Source organism: Lemur catta, chromosome 3 (genome assembly GCF_020740605.2).
Source record: "Lemur catta isolate mLemCat1 chromosome 3, mLemCat1.pri, whole genome shotgun sequence".
NCBI lineage: Eukaryota > Metazoa > Chordata > Mammalia > Primates > Lemuridae > Lemur > Lemur catta.
Genome location: NC_059130.1, coordinates 97029839 through 97048443, shown reverse-complemented (window position 1 = coordinate 97048443; position 18605 = coordinate 97029839). Strand labels below are relative to the sequence as shown.

The window sequence follows — 18605 nt, the reverse complement described above, 5'->3', positions numbered from 1 at the left end:
GACTTTCTACTTAATAGACATTAATGAATGAGCATTATTTAACATTGCTTATGATGTGAAAGCTGAGCACCAAGATCAGGACAGTGATTTTGTATGTTTTATTTTTCAGTCAACATTTTATGAAAGTTTTAGTGATTCTGAAAGTGTTAATGGATTCCCCCTCAGCTCTCTCCGCACAGCCACTACTCCAGTTATTAATATAATCCAAAGCCTGGCATTTAAGAGCCTCCATTACATCCAGTCCTATCTTACAGCTTCATCTTCCATTTACTTTTCTCTTTACATGGGCTCTGACCAAATTCAGTTTATTAGTTAGGACTCTTTGGGTTGCAAATAACAGAAATCAACTAAGGCTGCTTTAAGTCTCAAAGGAAGATATTACTAGAGGAATATTGGGTTATCTCATGGAATTCAGGGACTGTGATACCTGCTAACAATGTACTGGAACCAGGAGTTGAAGCACTTTGGGAGACTCATGTAGTTTTTACTCTCTCTCACCTCTGCTTCTATGTCTTGATTCTGGCTGCCTTTTTTTTTTTTTCTTAAACACCTCATTGCAAATCATGGTTACCATCAGCTCCAGATTTTCCATATATTCAGTTTCCATTACCCAGAGAAAAGCTGTCTTCTCTTTCTCACTTCCAGTCTCAAATTCCTGAGGAAGGATTCTTATTGACCCAGCTAGGTCACGTTGTCTACCTCTAAACAAATCAGTTGTAGACAGAAATCTCAGCTTCTGTGAGAACCATATGGATGGACTGGTGGCTGGAAGGGCAGGAGAGCAGTTCCCAGAGGAAGGGCTTCCTGTTCATGGAGTTCCAAATCGTACCCATTTTTCAATGCCAGCTCATAGGATCAGGACTTTAGAACTGGAAAGGTCTAGGAACTCACGTAATCTAAATCCCTCACTTTATAGATGAAGAAATGGAGAATCCCCTCCTTTAATTCGTCATAACCTTTTACCTGTATCACATTTTTGAGAACTTTTTCTCCAAGGTGGTTATCGTAGCTTTCTAAACACCTATTTTAAATTGACTTTAAATAGCCACTCTTTGCCATTCTTAAGAAGTTTACTTCTTAGATCTGCTGCTGCCCTAGGAGGTATTCATGTTATGCTTTAGAGCCTACCTATTGGCTTGGCTTGTTATCAGTGCCTGTTTCTTCATTCTGTTTACCTCATAGGCACTTCTCCCTCTGCTGATCACAGAAATGTTCTTTCCCAAGGCTGTGCCATTAGGCATATTCTCTTCTTTACCTATACATTTTGTCTTATTGATTTGATATCCCAACACTTCTTACATGTACATCTCTATCTCAGAAATGTACCAGAGCACCAGAGCATTATATTCAATGTTCCACTGGATAATACCACTAGTATATCACACAGTCACCTCAAAGTCAACATGTCTAAAACTCAACTCATAATCTTTTCAATAAAATCTGTATTCCTTAACCCAGGAAGTGGTATGACTATCTATCCAACTCTCCAACTTAAACTTCTTCCTCTCATCTATTAACTCCCCCAATCACCAAGTTCTGTATATTTTACTTAGGATCTCCTCAGTCTACCTCCTTCCCATTCCCATCGCCAATGCCTTAATCAGGTTGTTAGCACTTCCTAACTGCTTAAAAGATTCCCAAATGGAGCCAAGTGCGGTGGCTCACCCCTGTAATCCTAGTACTCTGGGAGGCCGAGGCAGGCAGATCGTTTGAGCTCAGGAGTTTGAGACCAGCCTGAGCAAGAGCGAGACCTTGTCTCTACTAAAAATAGAAAGAAATTATATGGACAACTAAAAATATATATAGAAAAAAAAATCATCCAGGCATGGTGGCGCATGCCTGTGGTCCCAGCTCCTCGGGAGGCTGAGGTAGGAGGATCACTTGAGCCCAGGAGTTTGAGGTTGCTGTGAGCTAGGCTGACGCCATGCCACTCTAGCCTGGGAAACAGTGAGACTCTGTCTCAACAACAACAACAACAAAAGATTCCCAAATGGGTTTTCAATATCTAATCTGGATTCATTTCTCTATCCTCCCCACTGTTTCTAAAGTGATCATTCTATAACACGTCTAATCAAACCACTTTATTGCTTAAAATCCCTCAATGATTTCTCATAACTTGGAAAATAAAGGTCAAATTTCTTAATATAGAACACAGTATAGAGTATTGCCTGTTTTTCTGGAAGTGGCTCCCAAATTTCCACCCAAGCATATTTTGCTCCAACCATAAAGATCTTAGGGTCTTCTAAATACTCCATTATATTTCATGTTTCTGTTCCTCTTCCTTCTGCCCAATTTCTTTGTTAGCTCCTACTCATCCTCCCAGATTTAGTTTGCACTACATCATAAGGCAATGATGTGTGATACATGTCATAAAATTTATGCCTTCCTGGATGAACCCATAAATTCTTGGCTCAATTTAATAAATTAACTAAAGCAATAAGCCTTATCCTAAGGATTTTAGACTAGAGACAATTGACAACATAGGATTTAAATTTTATAAAATTACTTAGAAATCAGTGTGGAAGAACCATGGCTCCCCATGAAGCAATAGCCAGTGCAATAACACACCACTTCAATTTGCTTTACATTGTTGATTGCTCCACTTCCCTCTTGTCCTTGCTACCATGGATTTGCACCACAAATTTAAAAAAAAAAAACAAAACGCATGCTGCCTCAGGCTCTGTTTTATATAAGATTCTGGCTAAGACAGGCATACTGTATAACCCCAGTTTGATTAATCAGGGCCAATTTCTGGAATGTTTGAACAATTAGGGAAGTGGATTTCCTTTTTTTCCACTGGACACACCAAATCTGTAAGACTTTCATAGTCCTGGAAACTACTAGCAGTGTAAGAGGAGGGAGGCTGTCTGGACATGGAGCAAACACAGGGGAAACAAACCCAAGAAATGGAAAGAGAAAACCCTTGATGACCTATATCTGAAGCTTCCTGCTTGTAGCTGAAGCATGCCCCAGGCTTACATCCTTACCTCATTCCCACCTACCCCAATTTCCCAGCCTCCTCTAGATTTCTGTGACTAAAAATGCCCTTTTCAATGACCACGAGTTTGGCTGAAGAGAGGCTGATCTTTATATGGGGAAGAGAAGATTCTTAAATACAGAATATTGTCAATGAAGTTCTCTTGAGTATATAAAGATTATGTCAATTGTTCCAGCACCTGTGAGGAACACAACTTGAGCAACATAAATTCTCTGCTCTTAAGGTTCTGATGCTCTCGCAGCACTGTACAATAGAACTGCAATGTGAGCCACAACACAAATGTGAACCACATATGTAAACTTTCTAGCAACTACATTAATAAAAAGCAGTAACATTAATTTTAAAATTTTATTTAACCAGACACATCCTAAATATCATGTAACCAATAAGAAAAATTATTAGTTATTTTACATTTTTTGTACTAATTCTTCAAAATACAGTGGGGTTTTTTTGTTTGTTTGTTTTGTTTTGTTTTTTGAGACAGGTTCTCTGTCACCCAGGCTGGAGTGCAGTGGTGTGATCATAACTCACTGCAGCCTTGAACTCCTAGGCTCAAACAATCCTCCCATCTCAGCTTCCCAAGTAGCTGGGACTACAGGCATGTGCCACTGCATCCAGCTAATTTTTAACTTTTTCATAGAGGTGGGATCTCGCTATGTTTCCTAGGCAGGTCTTGAATTCCTAGTCTTAAGCAATCCTCCTGACTTGGCCTCCCAAAGTTTTGGGATTACAGGCATGAGCTGCCACACTCAGCCTCAGTGTGTATTTTACAGTTATAGTACATTTCATTTCAGATTAACCACATTTCAAGTGTTCAGGAGCCACGTGTGGTTTCTGTATTGGACAGTGCTACTTTAGAGACTACTCATATAAAGACCTCCTCTGATATATGGTAGACTGTAGCCAGTACAATGTTAGAGGTACAAATCCTATATTCTAAAAGACCAAGGAAAGAAGGATGGACAGATAGGAAAATGGACCATTTGTATCAAACAGTATTTCCATGGTTATAGACCTGGAGATGAAAGAACCAAATCAATGACTTTTGTATATAGATGGGCCTTAAAGATCCAGACTTCCTAGGATATCTTTTTGGGGAAAAAGGCATCTTTTTTCTGAATTTGGAGGCCCACCACTCGTCCTCTGATTGAAAGCTTTGGGGAATATGGTACTTCTGTCTTGGATTTCCTCACAAATTCCATGATTGTTTCTCAGTCTCTTCTGCTTCACGCCACCTAGTGGCATTGTCCCCCCCCAAATCCATTTGAAGAGAGTTGTCCATGTTTTGAAGGGTTTGGGAAGGAGTTTTCCTGGCACTGGGAGTTACATCCTGGCTAAGGAAGGTTATATTGGAAAGGAGGCAGAAATCTTTTCCAGCCTCAATCCAGGAATGCCCTCTCATATCTCACTTGATTAAAAAGCTTTTCCTCAACTTCTATATTTCTTATTTCTAAGAAAAAGGACGTTTTCCTACATAAACACAAAATTATTATTACTCTCAGGATATCTGTACTTGATTGTTAACATTATCTAAAACACAAGTCACTTTTAAATTTTCCCAACTGACACAAAATATCCTTTGTAGTTTTCTTAATTTTACCCTATTTTTATTTAAAAATATTTACCTATTCTGAAGTCCAAAAGATAAGTTCCTGTATTATATTCTAAAAGCTTTATAGTTTAGCATTTCATATTTGAATCTTTAATCCACCTAGAATTGATATTTGTGATGGAGATAGAGGTCCCTTTTTATATTTTTTTCATAAGGATACCCCTATTGTCATAGAACCTTCATTGAAAAGACCATCTCTTCTCCATTGCTGTGTGATGCCAACTTTTGTCATAAATCAAATTTCCATATATGTGTGAAAAACTATAAAGAAAAGCAAGGAAGTGCCATAAAAGTCAAGCTAGTAGTTGCCTCAGGAGTGTCTTTGGGAAGGGAGTGGCACTGTTCTAGTTTTGCTCTAATGATGACGTCTGTTTAATGTTCAATAATAATTATACTTACCTTTGTTTTATGCTTGAGAATATAGTTGTGTTACATTTCCCAATAAATGTTAGTTAAAAGTAAGCAAACAGAAAAAAAGAAATACATTGATGAGGAAGGCGCCAGCATCTTTCAAGAGTGAGTTCGTGGTTGTTCCCTTAGCTGGAAAATCTGGTGCAAGGGCCAAGATGGGGACAGAGAATCCGAGGGTGGCAAAGCAAGGATGCAGCAATTAACACACAGAGGCCAGGTGCACCAGGGCAAGCGACGTGGCCAGACTTTCTAGGATTGGCCGGGCAGTTGCCGGGAGACCCCGCCAGAGAGGGACTTCATAGGTCAGGAGATAGAGTAGCTCCGCCCGGAAGTAAACGACGTGCAGACAGCGGCCCACAAGGTGGGACAGCCCGCCTGTAGCGAGTTCCCAGGAGTTGCCCTTGCGTTTGTAGCATGCTCTTCCGCCCCGCAGTGAGATGGATTTCCGTGGGAGCCACAGCCTCGCGAGGACAGGCGAAGCCGCTGAGGCCTCTGGGAAGGGGCGGTCTTTGGGCGGCCGCTGGGTTTTGTGGGACTGGGCTCTGGACAACTCTTTGCAGCGGGTGGGGTGACAGTCGGCTGTAGCTGCGCGCTCTGCCCAGCCTCCTCAAACTCTTCGCGGGAAGCGTCTGGGAACAGCTCCGAGGCCGCAGCGAAACCAGGTGGAGACGGGGGTTCGGAGGAGTATCTGAGGTTAGGGGAAGGCCAGCGAATGGGCTGGCGGGCTGCGCACCGTCCTCACGGTCTCCGCGTCCCCCTCACCGGGTGGTGGCAGCGGCTCCTGGAAAGCGGTTCGTTTAGTCTCCCCTCACAGGCCAGGTTCCCGTTCTGGACCTTCGCCCTTGGAAGACCCTATGGTCTGCTAGGACCCCTCCCCGAAGCCAGCGAGCCTATGCTCTCATTCCTGGCTCCTCCAGCACATTGTAGGAAGTGCTCAGTAGGGAATGCGTGGCACTCCAGGGAGAAAGTGATTTGGGACCAGAGGGAAGGTCCCCGCTGAATGCAGATGCCCCTGGAGTCCACAAGTCCAGCCTGCACCAAACAGGTCAGGATGTTGAGGGTGAAGGGCCGGGCAATTCTGCAGGCAGCAGGACCACAAAGAGGTACAGCCTCTGACCTGAGGTTTCCTGCCCGAGCTTCTAGGCTGAAGATGGAGCTGGAAAAGGGAACCTGGCTATTTTTTACCCTTTTTCTTGCAGGGAACAGAGATTGGATCAAATAACTGCATCCAGAGTATGGGGAAAATGACAAAATCATGGAGAGTTTGCCCCAGGAGAGAGGCAAGTGTTAGGATTTGAGGTGGGCAATAGTCTGTGAAGTGTGGGTGGATCAGAGAGGAGAAAACACTACAACGTAAGGGAATGATCAGGTGAGAAAGGACCAAAAGCCCCAAATTTACCATAGTAAAGACCCAAGTTGCTAATCTAGGTTCTCTGATGCACAGTTGGTCTTTCAGAGCTTCTTTCTCTGCCCCTAGCCTTGTCATTTCAGCATTCTGGCCTTCCCTGTGAGGAGGAAAATCAAGTGAGGCCCAGGTGAGTAGAAATTTCGTCTCTTCTAAAGTTTAATCTCATTTGTCAGAGAAAATAGATACACTCTCTCATCTCTTCCTTGGGAAAGAGAACGAGTTCCACATTTCCTGAGTGCTAATATATATATTATGTTTGTCACTCAATGTTTGGTACCTGAGTAGGGTTAGAAGGAGTACCCTCATTTTAAAGCTTGTCAGTAGCTTCAGGAAAACTAAAACGTCCAAGATTACTCAAAAGGCAGGTAGCATACTATTAAATACTACTGAACTACTCAGGATCAGGTTCAAAATCCAGATCTGTAGGACCCCCAGACTCTTGACACTATGCCGGTGCTTCCCAAACATCTCATTCACTTACCACCTAACAATTTTTGCCGTATGTGTGTACTACTTATATTATTATTCTAATTTTTTCATTTTTACTTACATTTTTAAAAGAATTGAACTTGTTGTAAGAAATAATATTGATGAAATTAGATGTTTCATGAATGTTCCAATAGTTTTATAGTAAATCTAAGGTGTATCTAATAATGTTGGTCCATGTACCATGTAAAATCCTCTTGTGTCAAAGAGATACAAACTACATTTTGGGATACAATTCACTACGTTTATATATTTATGCTCTCTCCTGGATTTTTTTTCTGCATAGGAAAGTCTCAGCCACACATCTGAGTAAACTGTCCATCCTTAGTGTATTGTTTTCTTCTTTTAGGTGAGTAATTCCATAGAGAATGCCCCCCCGTTTGATTCATCTCCACAAGACATTTCACTTACCTGTTTAGGATTACCCTGTTCTCAATGTTGTATGTAAAACAGGTAGAAAGTCTGTATTTTTGAGGAACTTACTCTCTCTTTGGGCAGTTAATGCATACACATGAAATAATCTAAATCAGTGCTGTTCAGTAGAACTTTCTGTGATCAGGGAAATGTTCTATATCTATGCCTTATACTGTGTCCATTTGCCACATGTAGATACTGAACATTTAAAATGTGGCCAGTGCAACAAAGAGAATGGATTTTAAATTTTATTTCATTTTAATTAATTTAAATTTAAGTAGCCACATATGGTTGGTGGCTACCATATTGGGCAGCCAGGTCCAGATATTTGAAATAAAATAATTTTCAAGGTTAATTCATTTGGACTTTGTGCTCCTCTTCCCCGTCACAAAAACCCTAGAGTGCACACTTTGGTAGAGAGTAAAGATTTTCTGAAATTTTCAGGGACTTTGTAGTTCAAATAAAGTTACTGATTTTGAAATTATTATTATTTAAAGCATATTTACAGTTTAAGACACTTGTGCAAATGTGTAGCTTCTGTGTTTTATTACTTTTTTTCCTACGAGAATGTTTAAAGTTATGTGTTTTATTACTTCATAAGATACTGTATAAGCAAAAGTCTTAACATTGTATTTCTTTTGTTCATTGCAAGTAACTTTTATTCTGGCTATCTATGTTTTCTTTTATTAGTGACATTTAGACTATTTAAAAATTCATTAAGCACTACCATAACATTAAAGACATTTTTCAGGGCATCACTTCTTAAGCTTTGACATGGGAGTTGGTGCAGTCACCTTAGTCAGTGCTTATTAGAATAGCAAGAAGGAGAAACTTAGTTCATAGTTCCCTCTATCAGCTTAAATTGTGTCAAATTATTTATTTTTCTGGCACTCAATGTCATATACTAATTGACTGGGCATACCTTGTTTTGTTTTCTGTCTATGCAAAGTTAGATATGTGAGGCTTGGAGGAAGGCTTAAACAGAATACCTTCACAAGATAATTTGCCTAGTTTCTTAAGATTAAAAATACTTGAGAGATAAAACAGTCAAACATAATGCGTGGTCTTTGTTTCCTGGTTTAAAGAAAAGCAGAGGCAGGGCACGGTGGTGGTGGCTCATGCCTGTAATGCTAGCACCCAAGGCGGGAAGATTGCTTGAGGCCAGGAGTTTGAGACCATCCTGAACAAGAGCGAGATTCTCTCTCTACAAAAAAATACAAAAAAATTAGTTGGACATAGTGGCACGTGCCTATAGTCCCAGCTATTCAGGAGGCTGAGGCAGGAGGATCGTTTGAGCCCAGGAGTTTGAGGTCTCACTGAGCTATGGTCATGCCACTGCAGTCTAGCCAGGGTAACAGCAATACACTGTCTCAAAAAAATAAAAATTAAAAAATTTTTTTAAAAAGTCATCATAGGGCTGATTTTTCTCAAGGAACAGTCTGTATTTGAGATTTACTTTTGTGATCAAGGACTTTATATCAAAGAATTTGTAGAAGTGGCCCGCCGTAAACTGTCAAACATTGCTCCTACCTTTACAAAGATGTACAGTCACTTAAAATAATGTAATAATGTTCTAAGTCAGTAAAATTTTGAAGCAGAAAAGGCAAACCCCAAATCTCCTTTCAAATCTGAAGAAATTAAGGCCAAGGAAGGTGATTCAGTTAAAAATCACACACAATATGTTAGTGGCAGATCCAGGAATAAAACTATTTTTCCATTTAAAAAATTCTGCCAGGCATACATACAGATGATATAAAGAGCCCTGTTGTGAAGTATACGTGTACTGCAACTCTGTGGTATTACTAATTGGTCATAAATAAATTGGCTTCTTTAAAGAATTTAAGTAATTTGTCATGATTTTTTTTTAATCTCATTGGAATTTGAAAGTGCTTTTGAGAAGTTCTTTATCTGGACAGTGTGTTTCTTTAACATATTATGCATGGCCCTCCTTGCCCAATCCAGAGCTGTGCCATGGCAGAGACTGGGGAAGAGGAGACAGTATCAACAGAAGCCTCAGGCTTCTCAGACTTGAGTGACTCAGAGTTTTTGGAGTTTTTGGACCTAGAAGATGCCCAAGAGTCAAGTGCTTCACTTAGCAAGTCTGGCCCTTCTACTGAGCCCCCTGGGAAGGATGACAAGCCTGTAAGCTTACAAAACTGGAAAAGAGGATTGGATGTCTCATCGCCTATGGAGAGATTCCACCTTAAATATTTATATGTCACTGACCTGTCTACTCAGAACTGGTGTGAACTACAAACTGCATATGGGAAGGAGCTTCCTGGTTTCTTGGTACCTGAGAAGGCAGCTGTTTTGGACACTGGTGCCAGCATCCACCTAGCTAGAGAACTGGAACTTCATGATCTTGTGACTATTCCCATTACCACTAAAGAAGATGCCTGGGCAATTAAGTTTCTGAACATACTATCAATGATTCCTACCCTGCAGTCAGGAGGGCGCATCAGAGAATTTCCAGTGTTTGGGGAAGTGGAGGGTGTGCTTCTTGTTGGAGTGATTGATGAGCTGCACTATACAGCAAAAGGGGAACTGGAACTGGCTGAACTCAAGACACGCAGGCACCCTGTACTCCCTCTAGAAGCTCAGAAAAAGAAAGACTGTTTTCAAGTTAGCCTATACAAATATATCTTTGATGCCATGGTACAAGGGAAAGTGACCCCTGCTAGCTTAATCCACCATACAAAATTGTGTCCAGAAAAGCCACTGGGGCCTTCAGTGCTAAGGCATGCCCAGCAGGGAGGCTTCTCTGTGAAGTCTTTGGGTGACCTCATGGAACTGGTCTTCTTGTCTCTAACACTGTCAGACCTCCCCGTTATTGATATCCTGAAGATTGAGTATATCCACCAAGAGACTGCCACTGTGCTAGGTACAGAGACTGTAACCTTTGAAGAGAAAGAGGTGAGGGGCAAGGTGCAGCATTATATGGCCTATTGGATGGGACACCGAGAACCTCAAGGGGTCGATGTGGAGGAGGCTTGGAAGTGCCGGACATGCAACTATGCAGACATTTGTGAGTGGAGGAAGGGTGGTGGAGTGCTCAGCTCCACACTGAAGCCTCAGGCCAAAAAACCCAAATGAATAGAAGGTATGCTTTCAGGAATGTTGATCGTTCCTGTGCCTAATATATTAATACCTAAGTTAAAGGACGAGTCTCTGGCTTTCATAGAGTGTGTTCTTATTTTGGTTCTTTTTTTATTTCTACAACCTCTAACAACATTCATATCCAGGACCAAGGCTCAAGAATGAGTGGGAGCAATACACCGTGGAGCTTTGCCATGAATTGCCAAGAAGATTGATGGTCATCGTGGCTGGAACAAAAATACTCTTCAGCAAACATTGCTTTCCTCAGAAAATTCTTTGGTTTCTGATGTCTTCCCTATTTTTTCTTAATCAAGGATTTCTACATTTTACATAATAAAATGAAATGAAATGCTGTCTAGGGTAGTTGAACTGATGTTTTTTATCATAGTCTCAATCCTTCAAGGATGACCACTATACATAGGTGTGTGTATGTTATTCCTTGCCTTCAAAGACATATATAAACATATTTCTGAAGGAGAATTAGTAGAATGAGCAGACCAAGAATTTAAAATAAGCATAACAAATATTCTCAAAGAGATGAGGGAAGATGAAGTAAAAACAGAAAGTCATAAAATGAAAATACTAGATTTGAAAATTTTAATACACAAAGTAACATGTATCATTCACAGACTACCATCTAGCAATACCACTTCTGAGTATATGCTAAGAGAAACTTACATGTGTACAACAGGAAAGATGAACAAGAATATACATTGTAGTGCTTTCACAATAGAAGCCTAGAAACTACCCTGGTGCCCATCATCAGAAGAGTGGATGATGTGGTACCACAGCCCAAACATATGAGCTGCAATGACATGCAGCAATCTATGAATCTTAGCAGTGCAACCTTATGTGAAATGGTCCTGTGATACCCTTTTTATAAAGTGAGAAATAATGTTTTAAGGAAAATGTAAAGGCAGTGGAGAGGAGTCTCAGTCCATCTTAGAAGACAGTGGATTTCTTAGCTATTATACAAACATCATCAAAGAGGCTAGAAGAGAGAATGATATGGGCATCACCGGGATGGTACGGATTTGTTTATGGAGACACTGCTGGGGAATTTGCAGAAGCAAATGTATGGGGAGGACAGTTGGCAGAGATGGTTTCTTTATTAACTGGAAGGTTAAGAGCCAGCAGAACATGGTGAATATTGTTCATATGACTCCATGTTATATGTGAGTTGGTAAAACCTGGACATCTAAAGGTAATACAATAAATTACCTCTGGAGGCCTTTAGCTGCACATACTATGGGTACTGGGAATCTTGTGATAACTCTTCCCATTTACTGAGTGACTATTATGTGCCAGGCACTGTGCTAATCACTTTATATGATTAAATCTACGTATCTGGTATTCTCAGTGAGGGAACCAAGGCTTAGAAGGGTTTTGACTTTCCCAAGGTCCCAGAGTTTGGAAGTGGTAGACTTCAGCCTAGATATGTCTGACTTCAGTGCTTATGCTCTTAATCATTGTGGCATAAAGTTTTTATTGCTGTTGTTAAGCTTCCTAGACTGTATGTTATTATAGGCCCTAGTAAGTTTTCAATTAAATTGGGAGCATAGTAATCAGGGCCCTATGAGATAAACAATATTAATTAACAGTCTTCAAAAAAAGAACTTGCTCAGGTTCTGTAATATCATCTTAATTTACACTAGAAGCTTTAAGAGGAAAAAGGCTGGGCATGGTGTTCATGCCTGTAATCCCATCACTTCAGGATGCTGTGTTGGGAGGATGACTTGAGGCCAGGAGTCTGAGACCAGCCTGGGCAACACAGTGAAACACCCTGTCTCTACAACAAATAAGAAAAGTAGGTGGGTATGGTGGCATGTGCCTGTAGTTCTAGCTACCCTGGAGGCTGAGGTGGGAGGATTGCTTGATTCCAGAAGGTCAAGGCTGTAGTGAGCAATGATTGTGCTACACACTCCAACCCAGGCAACAGAGCAAGATCCCATCAGAAGAAAAGGAGGAGGAAGAGTAGGAGGAGGAGGAGAAGGAGAAGAAGAGAAACAAGAAGAAATCATCTGCTGGTTTCAGATACTGACACTGTGGAGAATTCAGTAATTCCCTAAGATCTCAAATCCTTTATGGTTATCATTTTATGGTTTCTCACAAGATAAGTTGAGATATCTGTAGTTGGGATTGCCCCAGGATCATTGTTATGGTCTGAATGTTTGTGTCCTCCCCCCAAGTTAGTATGTTAAGATCCAAATCCCCAAGGCAATGGTACTGGGCATTTGGGAGGTGATTAGATAATGAGGAAGAACCCCCATGAATGGGTTAGGTGTCCTTATAAAAGAGCTCATTTTGCCCCTTCCACCACTTGAGCACAGTTAGAAGGTGCCATCTATGAATCAGTAAATGGGCCCTCAGAAAATGCTGAATCTGCTGTCACCTTGATTTTGGACTTCCCAGCTTCCGGAATTGAAAAATTTTTGTTGTTTATAAGCCACTTAGTTTGTGGTATTTTGTTATAGCAGCTCACGTGGCTAAGACAATCACTGATGCTGTTCTCTACAGCAGATATCTCCCTGGTTTGCAGCTTCCACCTTAACAATGTCATCTCTTCCTTGTGAAGTCTACCTAAAGTGTCTGAACTCCAAATTACAGCCTTCTTGGATGTTTGTTCAGTGAGTAGATATATGAAAAGAGACATCACAACAAACCTATTTCTCTTGTCTCCCATCCGGGCCGACCCTGCTTAACTTCCGAGATCAGACGAGATCGGGTGCGTTCAGGGTGGTATGGCCGTAGACAAAGCTATTTCTCAATTAAAAAAAAAAATTTGCTTCCTGGGCTAGGAAATGAGTTGAATACCTTAATTAGGATGAGATTCAATTGTTTATAATAGAAATTACTAAAACAGTGGTGGTTAAACAAAAAAATTTCTTATTTAAAAGAAGCCTAAATATAACTTGTTCAGGTCTGGTGTTGCCCCCAATGTTTTCAGAAGCCCAGGTTCCTTCCCTTTTGTTTGTCTGGAATCAGCATATGTCTTTTTCATAGTCCAAAATGGCTGCAAACATTCAGTCATTCATTATACATTCAGCATAAAGCTGGAATAGGAGGCCAGGCATTGTGGTTCATCCCTGTAATCCCAGCACTTTGGGAGGCTGAGGCAGGAGGATCACTTGATGCCAGGAGTTCAAGACCAGCCTGGGCAACATAGTGAGATCCTGTCTCCACAAAAAAATAAAATTAGCTGGGCATGGTGGTGCCTACCTGTAGTCTAGCTACTTTGGAGGGAGAGATGGGAACATCATTGCTAAAGCCAAAGCTGTGCAAGGCTGCAGTAAGCTGTGTTTGTGCCACTGCACTCCAGCCTGGGTGACAGAGAAATACTCTGTCTTAAAAAAAAAAAAAAAAATTGGAATAGGAGAAGGATATCCCTTTAAAGACATTTCTTAAATTTGTACTACTACTTCCACTTACATCCCACTGGCCAAAATTTGGTCACATGGACATAGCTAGCTGCAAGAAAGTTTGGGATATGTAGTTTTTATTCTGGGCAAGCCTTTGCCCAGACAAAAACTGGAAATTCTATGACTGCAAAAAGGGAGAATGGAGAGAGGATTTGGGGGAAATGGCAGAGTAGGAAGCACCAGAAATCCTGTCTCCCCACCTAGACAGCAATCGCAGTGGTAGAACCTGTCTGATGTCACTAATTTGAAACTATGGAGTCTGCTGAAGCCTTGCAACTTCCAGGAGGAAGCCTGAATGACAAATTGTTAATTTTGGTCAGTTTCAACTCTTAGTACAGTAGTAGCTACCCATCTTCTACCTGTCAGTCCTATGGCAGGAGCAATCAGCACCAGCTTGTGGGAGCAAAAGTGGGCAAAAAGACCCTGTTCTCCAAATAGCATGGATCCATTTGCTTATGTGATCGTTACTTCTGATCACAGAGGTGCAAAGAGGCAGCCGTTGATGCTGAATGTCCCGTGTTTATTATGAGATCCTCCTCTTTCTGGCTGAAGTGACTTCCAGGAGATCTATAGAGCTGGCACCATTTTTCCTCTTTATTTTTCTCTTTTTCTCCACTTGTGAGCCAGCTATCAAAGAGTAGGACATTCAAAAGTAACTGCATATATGGAGGAGATTAGAAGGTCACCATCCATACTGAGGGGAGATACAGGCTCAGAAAACACCTGACTGGACCTACATGTGAGGCTGATTCTTGGGACAGACACAGCCTAAAACAATCAAAGAAACTAAAAACAGGAAACCCTGGGGAACAGAAAGAATCTGATTCCCAGAGTTACCACATTGCATTCAAATGCCTAGTTTTCAACAACAACAACAAAAAATCACAAAGCATACAAAGAAACAGGAAAGTACTGTCCACTTAAAGGAAAAAATAAGTCAACAGAAACTGTCCCTGAAAAAGACTTGATGGTGGACCTACTTTACAGAGACTTTACAACAACTCTCTTAAGGATGCTACAGAACTAAAGAAAGATATGGAGAAAGTCAAGAAGATAATGTATGAATAAAATGGTCATCACATACAAGGGATCCTCAAGAGTACCTGATTACTCATCAGAAACTTTGGAGACCAGAAAGCAGTGGACCAATATATTCAAAGTGCTGGGGAAAAAACCTGTTAATGAAAGAATTCTCTATTCAGCAAAACAGTACTTCAAAAGTGAGGGAGAAATAAGACATTCCCAGGTAAACAAAAGCTGAGGGGGGTTATTACCACTAAACCTGCCCTGCAAGATACGCTCAAGGGAGCGTATGGAAATGAAAGGACACTGGAACTCTTATATAAAGAAACAAATATCTCAATAAAGATAAATATTAATATATGGGCAAGTATAAAAGCTGGTATTATTCTAACAATGCTTTGTAACTCCACTCTTTGTTTTCTATGTGATTTAAGATACTAATGTTTTTATTTAAATTAATAGTCTAAAAGCTAGTGTTATCATAACTTTGGTTTGTAACTCCACATTTTGTTTTCTACATAATTTAAGAGACTAATACATTTAAAAGAATTATTAGTTTATGTTCTGAGGCACACAGTATATAAGGAATTAATTTTGTGAGATCCACAACTGAAAGATGTGGGTTCTGCAATTATAGAGACAGTAAGAATAAAAGGAAAAGTGTGGGGACAGAGCCCTAAAGGAGTAGTTTTTGTATGTTTTTGAAGTTAAGCTGATACAGGTTCAAATTAGAGTGTTACAATGTTAAGATGTTAAATGTAATCCCCATATTAAGAGAAAACACAGGCATACCTTGTTTTACTGTGTTTTGCTTTATTGTGTTTCCCAGATATTGCAGTTTTTACAAATTGAAGGTTTGTGGCAACCCTGTGTACAGTAAGTCTATCAGCATAATTTTTCCAACACTGTGTGCTCACTTCATGTTTCTGTCACATTTTGGTAATTCTCACAATATTTAAAACTTTTAAAATTATTATTATATCTATTATGGTGATCTGTGATCAGTGAACTTTAGTGTTACTATTGTAATTAATTTCAGGCACCACAAACTGTGCCCCTAAGTGACAGCAAACTTAATCAGTTGTGTGCATCCTGACTGCTCCACTAACTGGTCATTCCCCATCTCTCCCTCTCCTTGGGCCTCTCTATTCCCTGTAATACACAATACTGAAATTAGGCCAGTTAATGACCCTACAATGGCCTGTAAATGTCCAAGTGAAAGAAGAGTCATATGTCTTTCACTTTAAATCAAAAGCTAGAAAAGATTAAGTTTAGTGAGGAAAGCATGTCAAAAGCTAAGGTAGGCTGAGAGCTAGGCCTCTTGTACCAACAATTAGCAAAGTTGTTAGTGCAAAGGGAAAGTTTCTTTCTTCTTTGTTTTTTAGAAACAGGGGTCTTGCTATGTTGCCTAGGCTGGTCTCAAACTCCTCAGCTCAAGTGACAAATGATCTTCCCACCTCAGCCTCCTAAGTAGCTGGGACTACAGGTGTGTGCCACCATGCCTGGAAAAGGAAAAGTTCTTGAAGGAAATTAAAAGTGCTACTTCAGTGAACACACAAATAAGAAAGCAAAACAGCCTTACTGCTGATATGGAGAAAGTTTCAGTGGTCTGGATAGAAGGTCAAACCAGTCACAACATTTCCTTAAGCCAAAGCTTAACCCAGAACAATCCTAATTCTTCTTAGTTCTATGAAGGCTGAGAGAGATGAGGAAGCTGCAGGCAAAGACATTAAAGCTAGCAGAGGTTGGTTCATGAGGTTTAAGGTTTAAGGCGATCTCCATAAAATAAAAATACAAGGTGAAGGCCAGGCTCAGTGGCTCATGCCTGTAATCCTAGCACTTTGGGAGACCAAAGTGGGAGGATTGCTTCAGCCCAGGAGTTTGAGGTTGCTGTAAGCTAGGCTGACACCACAGACCTCTAGCCCAGGCAACAGAGCAACAGAGTAAGACTTGTCTAAAAAAAAAAGCTGCTCATTGCAACCACCACTTTCAGAAAATATAGAGGACAGAGGAACATGTTACACTATACTGGGGGTATGCAAACAGCAAGAAACAGACTGCGAGAAACTCTACAGAACAAATGACCTAATTTCTTCAATAAATAATTTGGAAAAAATGGAAGAGGGGACCTGTAGGTTAAAGGGGATTTAAAAGGCATATGGATCTATCAATTGCAATGTGTGAACCTTATTTGGATCTTATTTTTTTTAAACTGTAAATTGCACTTATGAGAAAATCGATAATTTGAACAATCACTTGATATTTGATGATGTTAAGGAACTGTTAATTTGGGAGATGTGAAAATGATATTATGGTTTTTTTATTAATGTCTACTCTTTAACTGATGAAGTTATATGTTCTGGAATGTGCTTCAAAATGATATACAATGGGGTTAAGGGTAGAGATTAAACAGAATTAACCCTGAGTTGATAATAATTGATGTTGAGTGATAGGACATGGAGGTTTATTACTATTCTTTCTACTATTGTATATGGTTTAAAATTGCCATAATAAAATTTTTTAAAAATTAAATGCCTAATTTTTAGGTTGCACAAAGTACATAGTTTCTGATCAAAGAATACATGAATAATCTGGTCCAAATTACTTTAGATATTAAGATGTAATGAGCCTTATTCTACCACTCATGACTTTAATGTATCCTTTTTGTAAAAAAGTTGAGATATGAAAATATGTCTTTGCCATTGAAAATTCCAGTATAGTCAGTGGTTACTAATATCAAGTCAACTCTTCATGGTGCCAGGCAACAGTAATAATATTTCCTTAATCCATTCACTCTCTCACATTCCTAAATAATTAACACTTTATAGAATCTCAGATGCCATTGATTATAAGATTTACCACTATTTTATGTTCTAATAGAAACAATGATCCTGATTAAATTGTCATGACATCATTTGTAAGATAGCAATTTCACAGATGTTGAAATATGAAAAACAAGTGTGTGTAAGAGTCAACATAATACAGTATTTCTTATCTTTTCTCTCCTCAGACCTCCAGTACTTTCTATCTTCACTTTCAGCTTCCTATTTCACTGAGAAAATTAAGCACTCAGAATATAATTGGCCTTGCAAAATGACCCCCTCCCTAAATTCTTTCTTGTTCCTTCAGACTTTACCAGTAAAGCCTAACAACTAGACTTAACTAGCCTCTCCACAGGACTCACCATCCATCACCAAGAGCTGGTTCTTGAATCAGACCACCAGAAAACCCTATGACTTCAAACCCCACACAACCTGACCTGCATTCCACAATCCACTATAAAAGCCCTTGCCCTCTTAGTCAGGGAGACAGATGTGAAACTATTTTTCCTATTCTTTGGACAGACAGCTTTTGCATTAAAATTCCTTTCTTCCTTGGCAATCCTCCTTGTCTAAATAATTGGCTCTTTGTGCACTGAATGACAGGACCTAGGCTGACCCCTTTGTGGGTTCGGTAACAAGAAGAGGGCATCATCATTTTTCTACCACCATATCTGTCTGCCTATCTGCATCTGCACTTATGTACTCTGCCTTCTCTTTTATTTCAATGGACGAATTGTCCATACTCTTGCTTAGAACTGATCCCTCTGATTTTGTACTGGATTCCAGCCTTTTTTCCCTCTAGGACTTTCCTCACATAACTAGCCTGTTTCTCCTGGATTGTCAATTTTCCCCCTCTCTACTGGATCATTTAAATTAGTATACAAAGTTACTATAATTTCTTCATCTTTAAAGATAT

General features: G+C 40.0%; 1 protein-coding gene across 6 annotated transcripts; it reads left to right on the top strand.

Moving 5' to 3' along the window:
• Nucleotides 1-5531: 5531 nt before the first annotated feature.
• EXO5 (exonuclease 5) lies at nucleotides 5532-10781 on the top strand. Of its 6 annotated transcripts, XM_045548132.1 has the most exons (5): nucleotides 5532-5683; nucleotides 6221-6390; nucleotides 6499-6556; nucleotides 7202-7264; nucleotides 9292-10781. In XM_045548132.1, the coding sequence occupies exon 5, from the start codon at nucleotides 9301-9303 to the stop codon at nucleotides 10420-10422; it is 1122 nt and encodes a 373-aa protein (XP_045404088.1). In that variant the 5' UTR covers nucleotides 5532-5683; nucleotides 6221-6390; nucleotides 6499-6556; nucleotides 7202-7264; nucleotides 9292-9300; the 3' UTR covers nucleotides 10423-10781. The 6 variants fall into 6 exon arrangements, with proteins under 6 accessions (XP_045404088.1, XP_045404084.1, XP_045404087.1 ...); XM_045548128.1 differs by having other exon boundaries at nucleotides 6221-6556; XM_045548131.1 differs by having other exon boundaries at nucleotides 5532-5714; nucleotides 6221-6556.
• The last annotated feature ends 7824 nt before the right edge of the window (nucleotides 10782-18605 follow it).

What these genes read in the sequence shown, in the direction of transcription:
- EXO5 (XM_045548127.1), top strand. Translation starts at nt 9,265, where the DNA reads ATGCATGGCCCTCCTTGCCCAATCCAGAGCTGTGCCATGGCAGAGACT.